Source organism: Notamacropus eugenii, chromosome 4, assembly GCF_028372415.1.
Source record: "Notamacropus eugenii isolate mMacEug1 chromosome 4, mMacEug1.pri_v2, whole genome shotgun sequence".
Classification (NCBI taxonomy): domain Eukaryota; kingdom Metazoa; phylum Chordata; class Mammalia; order Diprotodontia; family Macropodidae; genus Notamacropus; species Notamacropus eugenii.
This window is the reverse complement of record NC_092875.1, coordinates 324,371,051-324,390,319: the sequence shown is the minus strand read 5'-3', so window position 1 is coordinate 324,390,319 and position 19,269 is coordinate 324,371,051. Positions and strand designations below refer to the sequence as shown.

Here is a 19,269-nt window from a genome sequence, read left to right as displayed (position 1 = left end):
CCCGGAATGAATACAAATGCAGGCTACACCGAAAACCAAACAAACGAACCTAATTAGCCAAGAGAACGTGTGTGTAGGGTCAGGGATTGCTTGGGAAGTATAGTTAGCTCTGGCTGTAGCCAGCACTTCCCACCTCTCCCTAATCTGTCTTAATTAGAGAAAAAAAATAGAAAACAACTGGGGACCTGAAGGAGTTAAAAGAGCATATTACCCCAAGAAGTTCCTTTGGAAAGGCACAGGCCTGGAGAACCAGGATTGGAGTTTCCTTGTTGTCACTTCTCATAGAGTTGGAAAGAACTTCACTGGGTCTAGGTTCTGTTTGTGGGGCACTCCTGGCCCATTTTTGCCTGCTACAGTGTTTATCTTTGAGTCTAGAGAGACAGAACTTGGAGAAGCCCTATCATTCCTCTACTTCACCCCCTCTCATTGTACAGATGAGAAAACTTAGTCCCAGAGAAGGGAAGTGACCTTTCAGGGGCTTACACCTCCTAACATTAGTTTTTCCCCATGTGTGGAATGCTGTCCCTTCTCATCTCTGCTTCCTTCAAGTTTCAACTAAAATCCCACCTCCAGGAAACCTTTTCCCATCCTTTGGTTGATTATTTCCACTTTATCTTGCATATGGTTTGTTTGTGTGTAGTTGTTTGCATGTTCTCTCTTTCATTAGATTGTTTGCTCCTCGAGGACAGGGACTGCATTTTACCTTTCTTTGTATCCTCAGTATTTAGCACAGTGCCTGACATGTAGTAGGTACTTAATAAATAAATGTTTGTTGACTGACTGATATTATACTGCCTTGTGATGATAGGATGACAGGATCATAGAGTTAGACCTAGAAAAGATCTTAGCAGTCATCTCCTCCAACCCCCTCGATTTACAAGTGTGGAAACTGAGTTCCAGAAAGGCAAATTGCCTTGCTTATTCGGGTGGTAAGTAGAAGAATCAGGATCCCCCTGCCCTCTGCCAAATCCAACTCCCATTCTACTTCATTCTATCCATATAAAGCACTTCTAACAGTTCCTTGCACATAATAGGTACTATGTAAATGTTAGCTGTTATTATGATTATTAAACACCAGCTCTGTGCCAAATGAAGGTAACTCTCCTGTGGAGGAATGTAGGAGAAGGAGAAGCCAAGGAGAGGAAAGTAACATAAAACAGAAAATAAGATTAAGTCTCTCTAGACTCAAAGATAAACACTGTAGCAGGCAAAAATGGGCCAGGAGTGCCCCACAAACAGAACCTAGACCCAGTGAAGTTCTTTCCAACTCTATGAGAAGTAACAACAAGGAAACTCCAATCCTGGTTCTCCAGGCCTGTGCCTTTCCAAAGGAACTTCTTGGGGTAATATGGGTCTCTGGTATAGACTGTAAATACTGTAGGACAGGGATGTCAGCAACACTGCAAGAGTGCCAACATCCCTCCCTCACCCCCAACTGAATTCCAGTTTAACTGGGAAATATTTAACAAGATGAAGTAAAAAGACAGTAGAACATAATGTTGAAATGTGGTTTTCGAGTCAGTATCTAGCCTGCAGGGATCCTTATGTATGGTTTTAGTGACCATCTCGTGCCCTCTCCCACATTGCTATTTGAATTTGATACCACTTCTCTAGTAGTTCAGGGAAGCAAGAGATCAATGTGGGCCACGGTCATGCAGCATCGTTTCATGGTGGAGGTACTGAGAGAACCTGGGCCTTGGCATCTCTGCAGATTTTTTGATGGGTGGAAGAGGAGAAGAGAGAGCTTTTCTAATATTTTTCCCTTGAAGTTGAACTTGAGTGGTTTCCATAGCATGGGGAGTGGGAGCAGAGAGCATATAGAGGCTGGCAAAAAGCCATCTCCTTTTGCTGAGGTAGACCATAGAATATTTGAAGCTTCTGGTTTGTAGGTTTTCCAGCTCCAATTTCAGAAGTAATGAACTATTATGGGCTGAGTCCCAGAGGGGTACTTGGCACTGAGTAGGCAGAAAGGTGAAATGCTTGCTTTTCCATCTTTGGCTGTGGTATAGGGGAAAGAGTCAGAGGACTTGGATTTGTGACTTATTTACTCACTAGTTTTGTGACCCTGGCTAAGTCATTGCCCCTAAATCTAGTACACTGTTTCCTAATCCATAAAATGAAAAAAATTGCTGTCCCTTCTGGCTATGATATGATCACATGGGCTGAGACCCTGAAGAACTGTCTAAATTCTTTTTTTTCAGACTTTATCTAAAAATATTTTTCTTGTATGAGAACATTGTTGGGTCAAATATGGCTTCTACAAGTAGGTTGTTAGCTAGGACTTGACAGTATTTTGTAACACAAAGATGTTTATTAAAATGATATTATCAGGAAGAAAGATTGACCTGTTTAACATCTTTCTTCCAAGGAGTTCTTAACACTTTTACTGGTTGTCACATCAAGCTTTTTGAGAAGTAGGAACAAAAACAACCTGTTTATTTATTTATTTATTTTTATATTTCAGGGTTTTTTTATTTTTTTTTTTATTTTTTAATGTTTAACAATCACTGCCATACAATTGTGATTTTATCCCCCCCACCTACCCCCCACTCCCCCCCCTCCCCACGACTGCATACAATTCTGTATAGATTCTACATATACTTTCCTATTGAGTATATTTTCACTATAGTCATGCTATGTAGTCAGACTAAGATAAATGAAAGAAATCGTATAACAAATCAGAACATGATACACAAACACATACACATACACAAACATGATCTGTTACATTATGTGAGTGACTTCCATATTTCCCTCTCTGAGTGTGGAAGGCATTTTGCCTTGAGAACCACCATTGGGATTTATTTATTTATTTTTTTTGTAAGAAGTTCTTGTGTTATTACAAAAATCTAGGTCTACCAGAAAAAACTCTCACACATTGTGGTCGTTGCTGTGCATAAAGTTCTCCTGGTTCTGCTCCTTTCACTCAGCATCAGGTCATATAAGTCCTTCCAGGCCTCTCTGAAGTCTTCTTGTTCATCATTTCTTATGGCACAATAGTACTCCATTACATTCATATACCATAATTTATTCAGCCATTCCCCAATTGATGGACATCCCCTTGACTTCCAGTTTTTGGCAATTACATAGAGTGCTGCTATAAATATTTTTGTACATGTGGGACCCTTTCCCATTTTTATGATCTCTTGGGGATATAGTCCTAGTAGCAATATTGCTGGGTCAAAGGGTATGCACATTTTTGTAGCCCTTTGGGCATAGTTCCAAATTGCTCTCCAGAATGGTTGGATGCGCTCGCAGCTCCACCAACAATGAATTAGTGTTCCAACTCTCCCACATCCTCTCCAGCATTTATCAACAACCTGTTTATTGATAGACACAGAACGGTTAAGTGATGGGTCTTGAATTATTCACTAATTAGCACAAAGTGCCTGATTTAAAAAAAAAATCCCTAGCTACCGTTATAACAATTACCTGTCTTTTTTTTTCAATCAGGGTAGCAGTCTAGATACAGAACTGAATCTATATTCATGTAGTTTGGGTCTGAAAAACATTTGTTGTTCAGCTGTTTCAGTCGTATCTGACTCTACCTGACCCCATTTGAGGTTTTCTTGGCAAAGATACTGAAATGGTTTGCCATTTCCTTCTCCAGTTCATTCACAGATGGGGAAACTGAGGCCAGCAGGGTTAACTGACTTGCCCAGGGTCATACATACTAAAGTAAGTGTCTGAGGCCACATTTGAACTCAGAAAGAGGAGTCTTCTTGACTCCAGGCTTGAAAAGCATAGATGATTAATAAATGCTTGTTGATTGATTGATTGAAAAATAAAGACAAAACATGGGTGTTTGGAGGCCCTGTTTTTCTTTCTGAATAGGCTGGCATAGTAGACAGAGTGCTGGCCCTGGAATCAGGAGGACCTGAGTTCAAATCCAGCCTCAGAAACTTACTAGCTGTGTGACCCTGGGCAAATTGTTTGCCTCAATTCCTCATCAGTAAAATGAGCTGGAGAAGAAAATGGTAAACCACTCCAGTTATCTTTGCCAAGAAAACCCCAGATGGGGTCACAGAGAGACAGACGTGACTGAAACAACTCAACAACAACTTTTGTTTCTGAATAAGGAGTGATGGGCAGAATTATCCTGAGATTTTTTTTTTCTGCTAGTCTTTATTGCTCTGTTGATGGGGGCAGAAAGGTAAATTTGGCTTTGTGATGCTTGTCAGAAGCCCAGTTTGAAAGGCAGAGACTATATGATTGGGCTTCTCTAGTTTGTAAGGATTCAGCTGTAACTGCTGAACTTGGCATTGGAATCATCCATTGAGAGCATCATGACACAGTCAAACTCCTTGAATCACTGGATCAGCAAGCATTTATCAAGCTCCAACTGTAGGCAAGGCACTGTGTTTGAGCTGGATGGTACAGACAATGAAACAGTCTCCACCCTTTTACTAGAAGAGATGACAAGTACTTATAGAAGTATATACACTATCAATCTACAAGATAATTCCAGGGGTAAGATACTAGCAGCCAAAGGAATGAGAAAAGGTTTCCTGTACAAAGTGGCTCTTGAGGTGAGCTTTTAGGGAACCCGAGTGGTGGACCTGAGGGAGGAATGGGGGACAGTGAAAAGGCTTGAAGTCAAACCTCTTCCTGAGTTCAAATCTGGCTCCAGGTACTAACTGTGTGACCCTGAGTGATTCACTCAACCTGTTTGCCTCAGTTTCCTCATCTGTGAAATGAACTGGAAAAGAAAATGGCAAACCACTCCAAGTATCTTTGCCAAGAAAACTCCAAATGGATTCAGGAAGAGTCAAATATGACTGAAAAATAACTGAACACCACCAACCAAACAACAGTCTAAGTGTTACTCCGCTAGTCACAACAGCAGCCTCTGGGTGTTACTATATAGGATATCAAAATAATGTGTGAGTAGGTCAGATACAATCGCAATGCCTAGGTGTTATCATGAAGGAAACTACAACAATGTCTGGGTGTTATTACACTGGATATAACATCAGTATCCAGGTGTATGGTAATTTTGTTGTTTAGTCATTTTTCCAGTTGTGTCTGACTTTTCATGACCACATTTGGGATTTTCTTGACAAAGATAGTGGAGTGGCTTGCTATTTTCTTCTTTAGCTCATTTTACAGATGAGGAAACTGAGGCCAACAGAGTTAAGGGACTTGCCCAGTGTCATAGAGCTAGTAAGTGTATGAGGCCAAATTTGAACTCAGAAGATGAGTTTTCCTGACTCTGGGCCCAGCACTCTATCCACTGAACCACATAGCTGCGCATATAGTAATATCTAGGTGTTACTATACAGGAAGCTACAATAATCTCTAGATATTGTTGTGTTCCACACTAGTGGTGTCAAACTCAAATACAAATGGTTCCCTACAGCTTGCATGTTGACTTGTGCTGTATTATGTATATTTTTTAATTTCATTAAATATTTTCTGATGATATTTTAATCTGGTTCTGGCTGCCAGTTTGATACCTCTTCTACATACAACAGAAATATCTGGTGTTATGACAGTGCAGTAAACTGCAGTGCTTTCTGGATGTTACAGTACAAGAAACAATAATAATACCTAGGGGCTCGTATACAGGAAACTAGAACAGTTTTAGGTGTTAATACTCTGCAAACAATAGCAGTGTCTGAGGTCACTGGATAGGAAATACTAGTCAGACGTAGGTGTTACTGTTGGGGAAACTGAAGTAATACTTTGGGACCTGGGAGTCACTGTTCTGGAAGCAGTCCCACTCACTGCCTTAGAGTTAAATGTGCGGGAGGCATTCCTACTGTCAAAGTGTCTCTGTGTAGGAAACTGTGCCTTTCTATGCAATTAAAACAGAACTCAGTTTATACACATCTTTCTAGGAGTACATCTGCTGTGTAACTCAAGGTCCACCTGTTATAAAAACCTGAAATGTTTTTGGAAGGGGGCAGAGACGAAGGGGGCTCAGTCAGCTATTCTTCCTGTTTCCTTTGCAGTTTTTTTTTCTGCCAGTAATCATGATCACTTGGCTTACTCAGAGGGTCTCCAGGCCAAAAAGAGTTTAAGGTCTCTTGTTGGACATGCTAGCTTGGTGTAAGTTGCTTTTCCCTATTTGTCTTCATCATTTGTTAAGCACTTTGCCTGGTTGGGGTTGTGGCAGTCCTGTCAGCTCTTGGGCATATGTGTTTTCTCAGATCCTCTAGTGAGGTGACATTGAACTTCCCTGGGATCTTCTCTTTTCTGCCTGCCAGCACAGAAGGAACAGCCAAGGTTTTACCCCCTGAGGTGAAAGCAGAAGATTTATGTCCCTGCCTCTCCTCATTGCCCTTGAGCTACATCCTGATTTGAGGCGGTTTTATTGTTATGACTTATTTTTCAATCTCAGGCTTGGCTGTAGATGTGCCATCTCCATGTAATCGCCACACCCCCTGCCGCAGTGGGGTCCAGCTCCCTACATAGCCCTCTGATTACAAAGTAGAGCCAATTTAATTAGCTGGCAAGCGTTCCTGGGTCTTAGCACTGTGCGGAGGGAGTTACATGAAAAACAGAAGACAAGATCCCTTTCCTTGAAGAAGAAAGCAGTTTTTAATGGTGACAATCATGGAGAATTATGGGAAATAAGGTTGGTGTGATAGTGGTTGTAGAGAAAGCCTACACAGTGGAACCTTGAAGCCTAGGCTGGGGAACTTAGAGATGGGACAGCATAATTCAATTCAACAAACATGTTTTAGTCTCCTGATATGTAAAAGACACTGTGCTAGTTAGAAAGGGGCAGAAAATTAAAAACAACACACACCCTAAAAAAAAAAAAAGTAACTAAGGGAGTGTGCCATGAGCACAAATAATTATAATACAGGGTTTTAGATATGATGGGGACAAAAGTGATTCAACAAAAGTGCTCTAAGAAAATTCAAGGAAGGAGGGAACATTTTAAGCTGAGGTAAGGAAGAAAAAAGAAAGGAAGGAAAGAAGAAAAGAAAAAAGGGAGGGAAGGAAGGAAGGAAAGAGGAAGGAAAGAAGAAACAATTGTATGGCTTCCATGTAGAACTAAAATAGGAGAGATGGTTAAAGTATTATTTACTAATTCTGTATGACCTTGATTTTCTTATCTGTAAAATGAGGGAGTTGCCTTTGGAGACCTCTGAGATTCCTTCTGTTTCTCTATGATGTTATTTGAGAGCTCAGTGTAGCAATTTTTCTCATCTTCTCCTTCTGATCCTGAAATATGTTGGTGTCACATCAGGGCATGGAGTGGCTGTCAAGGGGTCCAGGACTAAGAGTCTCTGTAAGCAAGTGAGCTAGATAGGTCTTGACAAGTTGTTGTGGTGTTTGTCCTTCATTCTCAAAGAGGACCATGACATCAAGTTGATAACATGACTTGTATTTGACTTTGATGTGAGGGAGGGAGGACTGTGTAAGGTCACCAGCCTCACTTTCTCCTCCAGAGCCATCTGGGTCCAGTGGCCTGATATTCATCAGGATAACTGGAGATGGCCCAGGATGGTATGAGGGACCTTGGCCATTTTAGGCTAAAGTCTTATCAGATTGTCACTTTGAGTGAGATATACCCATTCAATGAATAGGCCTCTTTGAGGGATGACTCCTTATAAGAAAAGAAAAAAAACAACAACAAAAATTCAAACTGGATGGGGAAGACCCTCAGGATTTCTGGGTAAAAGACTAGGCAAGTAAGAGGTTCACGTTGGGGAGAGGGGGTGTCGTCAAAAGTGATATCAAAGAACAAAGTTGATGAGCTCCTATCCTAGGGCAGAAGTTGTTTTCATTTTGCTATTTTTATTCTGTCTGCTTGATGTAGGCTGCTCTCAGTTCTCAGATGTTGTTAGAGAGAGGTTAGAGAGAGAGACCTTCAGATGAATCTTGCTCATGACTAAAGTAGAAATGTGAGAATTATGTTATAAATAGGGATAATATGAGGCTTAGATAGTATGCGGATAGGATCTTCCAGACTCTTGATCACAGAGTTGATAACTGAGTAGGGCTTGTGTTCATGACAAGTAAGACAAAGAGTATTCTCTGATGTAGGAGCTAATTAGTCAGTTTGAAAGTATTTCTTAAATAATCACTCACATTTCTATAGCAGTTTGAGGTTTTCAAAGTACATACATTATTTTATTTCATCCTTGCAGTAATTAAGTGAAGTAGAGATTTCCAGTATTATTATCTTTATTTTGCGGTTGAGGAAACTATAAAGTTCAGTGACTTGACCAGAGTCATCCAGTTAGTGACCAAGCCTGAACTTCAGCTGATTTCTGCCTTCCAATCCAACGTTTCTCTGCTGCACCAAACATTACCTCTCTTCTCTGTGCTGGGGATACAGGGAAGCATTTATTAAGTAACATAGAAATGTAATAGGTGCTTAATAAATACTGGTTAATTAATTGATCTAGTATTGGTCTTATAGCAGTTGATCAGTTCCTCAAAATGGAGTGGTCCCTGCCCTCAAGGAACTTACATTTTACACACACACATATATACATATATATATATATACACACACACATATGTATATGTTTACACATTCATAAATAAAATATATTTAAAAGTAAATGAGAGAATTTCAGAAGAGGGTGTGCTAGCATCTGGCAGAGCTGGGAGAGGGATCAGGAAAGGTCTCCTGGAGGATGTGCTCTAAAGGAGGCTAGAGATTCTCATAGATGGAGACAAGAAATGAGTGCATTTCATGTGGAAAGACACAGAGACAGGAAATAATACCATATGTGTTGTCGTCGTTATTTCTTCATTGGAATTAGAAAGAAAGACAGTTTGGCTGGATTAGAGAGTGAGTGAGTGGAGAATAATTTATAGTAAGGTAGGTTGGAGCCAGGCTGTGAAGAGGCATAAGTGCACTGAGATGTTTATTAAATGAATAAATATAAAAGAAAAATGTATTCATTGCCTTCAAGGAGTAATAATCTTGCTTTGTAAATAATACTAAGGAGGAACTATTTCTTAGTTATTTATGTATCCCCTATAGTGCTGAGTACATTGCTTGGTACTTAATGGGCACTCCATGCATGTTTGTTGAATTGTGTTAGAGAACAATTAAATGCTCAGCTCCAGGGTGAGAAGCATCGTAGGGAACCTGGGAAGATCTGGGTTGAAGTCCTATGCTGAAATTTGCCAGCTGAATCCTCTCATTGCCCCTGGCAAAACCATCATGCTGAAAGTTCTAGAACATCTGAATTGATAGAGTTTTCTAGCAGAGGAATTCCCTCTAGTAGTGAAATCACAAGTCTGGACAAATAGAAAAAAAGCTTGTGGATATTGACTAGAAATTCAATAAGATTTCCTAGAGGAAGAAAAAGGAGGTCATTGCAGGCTAGTGTAATTAGAAAGAGCCTGAATCTGCTCTCACAGAGAGGCTTCATGTTGTACAGTGGTGGGAAATCAGATTGGATGTTAAAGCCTTGAAATACAGAAGGAAGGTCTAGAGAACTAAGACAGAAGAGTTCTAACTAGATAGTGCAGAAAATAGAGAGCCATTGTAACTCCTTCAGTAAAGGAGCAGCATAATGAAAGTAATGTTCTCTCTGCAGAACGGTTTGAACGAGGAAAGATAGTAGAAGACAAGTGGTCAGATATGCTGTATTTACAGCTTATTGGGAAAGAGGAAGCAAAGAAAAAATGGAAGAAAAGAGACCTCTACTGGCACAGCAGCGGGACTGGATAGGAAGAAGTCAATCTGAGACCACATGAGGTGGTCATTAAAGATCACAGGATTTTCGAGCTGGAAGACACCCTGGAGATCTCCTGACTAGTCACCCCATTTTAAAGATGAAAAACTGGAATCCAGATAATTTAAGTGAATTGTCCAAAGTCAGGCAGATGGTAAATTGTAGAGCCAAGATTTGGACCTAAGGTTCCTCTAATGGCAGGCCCAATGCTCTTTCTCTGTACAACAAGATCACATGATAACAGATAAGGTAGAAGGCAGGAATAGGATGAAAATATCAATGTTATTGTGTTAGAGAGTATTTTAGACCTGGGAGGGACCTTTGTTGTTGTTCAATCATTTCAGCCATGTTTGATTCTTCATGAACATATTTGGGATTTTCTTGGCAAAGATGTTAGTCGTTTGCCATTTGCTCCTCTAGCTCATCTTACAGATGAGGAACTGAGGTAAAGATAGGTCAAGTGACTTGCCCAGGGTCATACAACTATTAAGTGTCTGAGGCCAGGTCTGAACTCAGATCTTTCAGATTCCAAGTCTAGAACTCCATTCACTGAGCCATCTACCTGCCCCATTGACATAGAAGTGATGATTAAACTCAACTCACCATGGAAAAAAATGTAGAGAGAGAGAGGAACATAGGACCAGGAACAGAGACCAAAGGGACATCCACAGCAGATAGTAGAAGAGGCTCCCCAAAGGAATGGTTAGGAATAGAGAAGTAGGAAAGTTCAATGAATTTTAAGGAGAGACAGTCACCAGTATCAAATACTGCAGAAAAGTCAAGAAGAAGGAGACCTGAGAAAAGGTCATGGAGTTTGGGAAGAGAGAATTCATTAGATTTGGAAACCAAATTCCTGATGGTTCAAGAATGAATGAGCATATGAATGGGGATAATGATTGTAGATAATTTGTTCTTGGAGTTTGGCAGCAGAAGAAAGGAGACCAGAAAGTAGGTAGAGAAGACAACAGGATCAAGAGAGAGCATTTGTTTGGTTTTGTTTTTAATATGGGGAAATCCAGGCATGCTTATCTGTAGAAGAGAGGGTGAAATACTAGAGAAGAGAGGGATTAATTATTGAATAGAGGTCCTGGTAGAAGTGGGAAGAATCCATTGATTCATGCCATTGAGAAACTGGAAATTATAATATTGGGGAAAAGTTAACAGAACCCAAAAGATCAGCCTCTTGTAACAGAGATTATACTAGCCTTGCAGTAGCCATGTACCCAGGGATGTTAGACATTTACATCAGGACCTAGTAGTCAGTAATTTGGGGTGAGTTTCTGCTGTGTGCTTTGTCTACTGTAGAAGTCCTGTGGAATATAGATATGGGGCTGATCAGAGCCCACAGTGATGGGTTGATGTAATTTTTTATTCACTGCATGTCTCTATGAAGACAAATTTTAAAAAATAATTCATTGCACTACCTCCAAAGGTGACACATAGGGTGCATCAGACTTGGCAGCATTCTGGTTCCAGGTGGAGATAGTTCCAGTGTAGAAACAGTTTCCTTTTTCTTGTCACCTGTAGTGGAAGGATCCATTCTGGGCGCCACAGTTTAGGAGTGACATCAAAAAAACCAGGTCATCCAAAGGATCTATATGGTCAGAATCATGAAGGTACTAGAGATGATGACATAGGAGGATCTGTTGAAGGAACTGGGCACGTCATAGCTGTCTTCAAATTTTTGAAGGGGACTCACACATTAAAGGGATTAGCTGTGTTCTGTTTGGCTGTAGAAGGCAGAATTGTTACCAATGGATGAAAGATGCAGAGAAGCCAAGGTTACCACCAACTAACTATCCCAAAGTGAAATGGGCTGCCTTAACAGGTAGTTATTTCCTTTTTGCTGGAGCTTTTCAAGTAGAAATTGGAGATTGTTGGAGATGGAGGTCTTCTGAAGGTCTGGGTTCGATTAGATGCTCTCGAAGCCTCCATTCTAATGATGGCATTTCAGTTTTCTGAAAGACAGAAGTGTGTGCCATAGAACCTTGGCAGGTGATATGTTAGGGACTGTCCCCTAAAGGGGTGAATGTAAACTGGTCTGTTATCATGCTGTGACTCTCAGAATAATGATTCCCTTCTCTATTTCTGTCTTCTCTTTTAGAATGGCAACAAAGACAACTCTATGGACATGTTGGGTACTAATATCTGGGCTGCCAATACCTTTGATTCTTTCCGGTAAGCTCACCTTTCATCCTGTTTTAAGAGAGTGATAGTCTTCTGTTCTCTTCCCCTAGTCTCCCTACAGGTAGTGAATTCAGTGCTGTGTAAACAAGTATTCATCTTACCTCCTTCCCTTCCTGTCCTAGCAAAGATATAAGAACTTAGACCTAAGCAAAGGCTGGATGGTCACTTATCAGCTCTAATATAGAGGGAATTCTTTTTCCGTCACAAATTGGACTTAATGACCTCTCTCTCTCAAGTTCTTTCCAGCTCTGACATTTTGTGAGTTGGAGTTCAACTGCTTTCACTGCTCTTATGATTCCCAGTGGGGCTATGCTGTGCTAGGTAGAAGGAACATGTTCAGTAGGAGGCACAGGCAGGAGCCCAGACAAAGGGGGAAAGAAAAACTGGAAAGGAAATTAAGATGTAAATGAGGAGAGAGAGGTCAACGAGGAAAAAAGAAGTAGAAAGCAAAGGATTAGAGAGAAAATAGGATGTAGGTGAAGAGGAAAAGAAGCAAGAAAAAGAAAAGGAAGATTGGAGAGAGAAAGTGGAGAAAGTCAGCACACACTGATTAAGCATTGCTTTGTTTGAGGCATTGTGCTGTGTTCACAGAGAAAGAACAAAATAATCTCCACCCTCAAGGAGCTTAGATGGAAAAGAAAAGATTAGAGAAGAAATAGGGAAGAGGGAAGTGAGAAAGAAAAGATGGTATGGTTCCAGCCCCTAATTGAACTTCTCTCCTAGGGAGTTTAGACAATCAGCTGTGTCCAATTCTTTGTGACCTCATTTGGGTTTTTCTTGACAGAGATACTGGAGTGGTTTTCCTTTCTCCAGCTGATTTTACAGATGAGAAACTAAGGCAAACAGGGTTAAGTGACTTGCCTACCAGTATCACAAAGCTAGTTAGTATCTGAGACTGGATTTGAACTTATGTCCTCCTGACTCCAAGCTGCCTTTGAGATCTTCCATACATAACATATACACATACATACACATGCACATACATACATACAGATATATGTTTGTGTATGTGTGTATGGATATGTGTGTGTTTGATATGGGACCTGCAAACCAGAGAAGCTAGACATTACCCAATTATACAGGAAGGTTTCAAATGTCTGCAAACATCCTCTCCTACACATAGGCTGAGAAGGGAAAGGAATTTTCTTGTGGCATTTATTTATCTATTTTGTGGCTAGGGAAAGAGGAATATGAGGATGGTATAGACAATCCCTAGAGACTGTTTTTTCCTGGCTTTTTATGAGGATTCCCAGGAAGGGGAATCACCTCTGCCCCTTCGCTCTGGAGCTGTAAGTTAGCAAGCCTATCTAAATCTTACCACCCTTGGAGTCCCAGCTCAAATCCTACCTTTTCCATGAAAGCTTTCTTTACTGAGTAATCTAATTCATACCAATTTTCCCTTCCCTTCTTTCTGAACTCTCAGAGCATATGATCTACCCTACACATTTTTGCCCTTAGTCACATAAAGTCTTCTGCTTGATAGTGTACAGCAATTTATTATCCTATAGGACCACAGAAACTTTAAGCATTAGAAGGGACTTTGGAGGTCATTTAGATCAACTTTCTAATTGTTTCATATGGGTTAATCTTGTGCCCCCATGTGAAAGACTATTAAATGCATTTCAGACTGCTTAGGTGAATAGTAGCCTGGACTTTAGAAAGTAGATGAAGAATTTGGGAAACTGATCATAAGCTTGGTACAGAAGAAAAATATAATAGTAATGTGAATATTTAGTTATCTGGACATATGGCTCACTCTTTGCCAAGGCAGGGTTCCTTAATAACTTCTTAGATTGCATCATTCAAAATGTGGAGAAGACAATAAGGGGAAAATCTATTTGTATCTAATTCTGACTCTCAGGTTGGAACTGTTTGGGTGTGATGGGGTATAGCTCTGGAACCCTCCTCTCCCCTCAACTCTCCTTGAACTTTCCCACACAGTCAAGTATTTGGCTTTTGCCTGAGGCATCTACCCATTCTAGTAATCCTCTCAGCTGGCCTTTCATTGTGGTCTAAATCTAATCTCCCAATTCTCTGTTCCTAGCCCTCCATTCTCTGTTACCTATGGATCACCTCCCCTCACCCTCTACTTCCCACTCTTGGTCCTAGCTATACCCCAGTCTCCCTTGACCCTGTGGTTTAAGTCCCTAGCATTCTCAGTCCTTCTCTGTTGTCTCTCAGTCACCCCAGACTACTTGGCCACTCCTAGATCCCTTCCACAGTCTTTCTGTATATAAGGTGCATCTTGGTCTCCATGAAGATACTTGATTCCATCTGGCCCATTTGCATTAGTGATACAAGGATACAAGTGCTTAGATTCCTTAGGAGTCTGGCCCACATGGCAGATTTTTAGAATCATGTCCACCCTCTACCAGTGTTCTGGTAAACCTTGTTTTTGACTGAAAGAAAGCTTGGGTTGAATTCATTCGGGTAGGATCCACATGTCTCTATTTTGGGATCCCAGCACCCCTAACCCTCAACAGGTGGAAGTTATTAGAATATTTTATGGCAGTGAACACTTTTCCCCCTACAGGTTGTGATAGAGAAGAGAAAATATGCATCTAAAATGTGCCCTAGATTTCAGCAGAGCAGATTTTTAAAAGTTCAGGGGAGGGGGAGGTAGGATGAACTTAACTAATGTTAAAAAGGAGAAGTTATTTCAGGAGGAATAGGATGAGTATCCTATGAGTCTCAAGACTGAAATTCTGAATATTCAAAGAAAGACAAATCCAGTGAAAAGGAGCAACAGTCATGGTCTGAGGAGACTGATGTGGATGCACAGGGAACTCTCCAACCAACTTAGATTTTTAAATTATAAGCACAGAAGCTGGAAAGTCAGGGCAGGTAACAGGATGAATTTAAGAGTGTGGCATGGTCCTATAAAAACAGAGTGCTAAAATTCAAAATGAGCTAAAGTTGGCAAGGGAATCTAAGTACAACAAAAAGGTTTGTTGGGTTGTCAGTAATTTTTTGTTGTTTGTTTTTATAGCTATGGGAAATGATCAAAGGGAAAGAGTAAGACCACCACGTGGAGTGGAAGGGCTGATGATAACTGACAGGAGGTCACAGGGGTTTCTTCCTTCACTTCAGTTTTTTTCTGGTAAAGAGTATGTCTTTTCACAGGAAATGGCAGAATAAACATAAGTAAAGCAATATTTTTTATTTAGTCATTTTCAGTCGGTGTTTGACTCTTCATGACCTCTTTTAGCGTTTTCTTGGCAAAGATACTATAATGGTTTTCAGTTTCCTTCTCCAATTCATTTGACAGATGAGGAAACTGAGGCAAACAGGGTGACTTGCCCAGGGTCATAAGCCAGACTTGGACTCAGGTCTTTTTGACCTTAGACCCGGCACTCTATTCTCTGTGCCACCTAGCTGTGCTAAGTAAAACAATAGTAGGGGATTATTTAGTTGCCCTTGATGAATTCAGTTCACCTGGCCCAGGTGAGTTAACATCTTCCAGACTGAAAAAACAAGGGTATTTGTTTGCTGTGTACTTCGTTGTCAGAATTATTTGGAAAAAAAACTAGAAAATGGGCAAAGTGTCCCAGGAGTGAGGAAGGACAAATGATCTATCGGCTTTCAAAAAAGAAAAGAATACTCTGCAAAGTGTAGAACATAGAGCTTGATTTTGATTCCTGGAAAAATTCTAGAATGGATCAAGAGGTAGTAAACATTTAGCGATTACAAAGAACTGGCATGAATTTATCAAGAGAAAGGCATCCTTTATTTCCATTTTTGACAGAGTTTCTCAAGTAGCCTAGATTTTAGCAAAGTTTTTAATAAAATATAATCATTCTTGTGGAAAAGATGAAGAGGAGGTTAAATAATAATGCAATTAGATGAATTTGTACCTGGCTGAACGATCAGACTCAGAATATTAATTAATGGTTCAGTGTCAGCTTGGCAGGAGTTCTCCAATGAAATGTTTGGCCTTGAGCTGTTAATACCATTTTTATCAGTAATTAGGAAAAAGTCAAAGCTTGTATGCTCACCAGTTTTGTGGATGACACAAAACTGTGAGAAGCAGAATAGAAAAAAATTCTGCCAGATTAAAAACAAAGCTCAATCTCATAAGATGAACTTCAGTAGGGATAAGTGTAAAATTTTCTACTTGGGTTCAAAAAATAAATTTTACCAGCATATGGAGTATTCATAAGTATAAGATGGAGAAGGAATAGATATATTATACTTTGAAAAAAATCTAGGGGTTTTAGCGTACCACAGACTCAGCATTATTATATGGCAGCCCAGAAAGGTGATGTGATCTTGGGCAGTTGGCACTTTCACCTCTCTTATTCTGAACACTATCCTATTATTTAACCTAAGATTCTATTAGCATTTTTGGCCACCATGTCACACTGCTGAGTCATGTTGAGCTTTTAGTGTATTAAAACCCATTAGTAATTCTATATTAACTGTGGTCTAGTACCATGTCCTCAATACTGGGGTTTTTACAGTTGATTTTTTTAAACATTTTTTAAGACTCTGCATTTGTCTCTGTTTCATTTCATCTTCTTAGATCTGCTCCTAGTTCAGCACTTCTTAAATTGTAGGTTGTGACCCACAGTTTAAGAAGCACTGAAGGGGTCGCTAGTGGAAGGAGTTTAACAAGTCCTGTACTAGCTCATCACCATCTTCGGATACTTATTCCATCATCTAATGGTTTCTGTCTCTCAAAAATTTGATAGCATGCTAGGTACAACTTTACTCTATTTAATGTCATTTTTTTTTAACAGAATAGGTTCAAGGGAAGCACCTTTCTGCACCCCACTAGAAAACTCCTAAGTCAACATCAGTTCATTAGTTACTAGTAATTCAGTCATTTTACTAGTTCTGAATTCTAATTATCTTACCTCTCTATGTTGTACACAGTATTATGAGACCCTGCCAAATGTTTACTGAAATGGAGGTATCCTTCATCTGAGGTTTTTATTTACCAGTTTTGTAACCCTAGACATTTGCTTGTCCTGAGTCTTGCATCCCCTCCCTTGTATACCACAAATTCACCAACAGTGGCTCAGAAACCAAAAACATTCATAAATTCTGTCACTAGCCTAGTATGTCATTGCCCAAGGTTTGATGATGATTTGAAGTTATTGAGGTTCTGCCAAGATTTTTTTTTTTAATCTCACTTATCTGGGGTTTCAATTCCCCATTAAACATTTATGTGCTATACTTCTCAGCCTGAAGATAATTCTCCTTAGTAAAGGTAACAGGAATCCAAATAGGAGATGGGTAGTTCTACCTTCTCTCTATAATCCATAATTCATGGATTATCATAATTTATTATCATTTCATCTACCCTTAGCAGCAGCAGACTTTCCTCATTCCTCAAACATAGCATTAAGGATCATTTCAGTTGACCTTAGAATTTATCAAGTCTCAGGTCGTTCTGGGCTCTAGCAGTTCTTGATTCCCTTTCAAGAGATTACCATCTCTTTGTACCACACCGTGGTGCACAGTGAAAGAATGATTTTTACAATTAGACCATATACTTAAAGAGCTCAGTTTAATCAGGCTTTTGTAATCGATCAGCAAATATTTATTAAGTACCAACTATCAGCCAGATTTTGTGCTAGTCACTGAGAATACAAAAATAAAATAAAATTCTCATAAAGCTTATACTCCAAGAACCTACTATATGCCCAGCACGAGATTAAACACCAGGGGGTATTAAAACAGCATGGGTGCTGCCCATCAGGAGCTAGCAGCAGAAATTGGGGAGAAAAAAAGGACATACAAGCATGAATAATAGATGAGTTAGATAATATATAAAATGAAGAGCCGAAATGTGTGATAAGAACAATTCAAGAACAGGTTGATATGCATTTAGGAGTTTCTTGTGTGTCAACTTCAGGAAGCATGAAAAGAATTAGAGAAGGGGTTATCTAATATGGGCTGGATTCACCAGGGAAGGTGGAATTTCCCAGAGATTCACAAGAACCTTGCAGACATTTATTCAGCCCCCTTCAAAGGCAGAGTTTTCAAATGAGGAAACCAGGTCACATAGAACAGAAGAGGTTTAATTCATTATCACTGGCCCAAATACATACATACATACACACACACACACACACACACACACACACACACACACACACATACATGTCTTTTTCACAAAGAGGGTAAACTGGAAGGAAAAATAAGGCAACCAAAGCAGTCTGTACCCATTGTCCAAATGAGCCATTTGAGAAAGAAAGCCCAGTTAGGTGCATTGTCAAGGGAGAATATATTCCCTGCCTCCCTGCTGAAAGCAATAGCAGCATCTTCTGGCCAACTCTGATCACCTCTGGATTTCTGTAGGTGGGCTTGCTGGGATCAGCAGAAGTCGACAAGAGTCTCAGAATCTCCATGTACAGTCACAGCTCCCTGGCCAAGTCATGGTTCACCTGAGTTCACCCAGGAGTAACTGTCTATAACAGAAGGATGTTGCCATCTTGTGGCTTTGTCTGGAAGTTACTCCTTCCCCTAAACTCATCTTGGAGCAAGAATCAGAGATTCCATACAGCAACAGAAGTCCATTTCATCCCATTGGAAAAAATATTGACAGCAAGGATCAGCTATCTCAGAACCACCCATTCCTCCCACACAAATTTTAAAAGCTCTTCAATAGTTTGCATAGTCCTGGGACATAGATCTCTACATCGGCCATTTGTGCAGTTGATTGATCCATGGCTCAGTGCTGCTGTCAAGAAACCAGATAGGTTTATTAGGCTGTGATGCCAGAGCATGATGAAGTCCAGCATAATACAGTGGAGAGAACACTTGATAAGGAATTAGAAGGCCTGGAGTCTAGTCTAATCTCTGATTCTTACTGTTCTCTTGTGACAGTGGGCAAGACCCTTAACTTCCATGAATCTCAGTTCCTTGACTGTAAAAAAAAAAATGGGGGGGTGGCATGATGGACTAGATGACTTCTGAGGTTGACTCTTAACTCTACATCTCTGACTTTACACCTGCCTTCCCATATAGCACCTCCCCAGTGTTGACAACATGAGCCTTCCTTCCTCTCTAACTTTGCTTTTGTCATTCCCATTCCTTGGAATGCTCTCTCCACCTGTCAAAATCCTGCCCATCATTTAAGGTCCAGCTCAAGCACCACCTCTTCCAGTGAAAGCTTCCTGATTATCCTAGCCGGAAACCATCTCTGTTCCTTCTCTGAACTCCTGTAAGCCTGACCAGTACAGTGGATAGACTATTGGACCTACTAGAATCAGGAACACCTGAGTTCAAATCATGCTTCAGATACTTCCTAGACATGTGACCCTGAACAAGTCACTAAGCTTCTTAGTCTCAGTTTCATCTGTAAAAGATGGATTATAATAGTTTCTATCCTACAGACATTTAATAAATGTTTTTGTTGATTGATTTTTGGGGCAGCTAGGTGATTCAGTAAATAGAGCCCCAGTCTACAAGACCTGAGTTC

At 40.2% G+C, this 19,269-nt stretch overlaps 1 protein-coding gene across 18 annotated transcripts in view; it reads left to right on the top strand.

Annotated features, from left to right (window-relative positions):
• CTIF (cap binding complex dependent translation initiation factor) overlaps positions 1-19,269 on the top strand; it is a 490,358-nt gene that overhangs the window by 156,173 nt on the left and 314,916 nt on the right. For 14 of the 18 annotated variants that reach the window (XM_072605153.1, XM_072605155.1, XM_072605145.1 and 11 more), the window contains one exon: positions 11,758-11,831. The exons of 3 other annotated variants lie outside the window; for them this stretch is intronic. In XM_072605153.1, coding sequence (XP_072461254.1) covers positions 11,758-11,831 — 74 coding nt within the window. Of the gene's footprint in view, positions 1-6,320; positions 6,581-11,757; positions 11,832-19,269 lie in introns of those variants that run through there. One more of the 18 variants, XM_072605158.1, reaches the window with a different exon arrangement.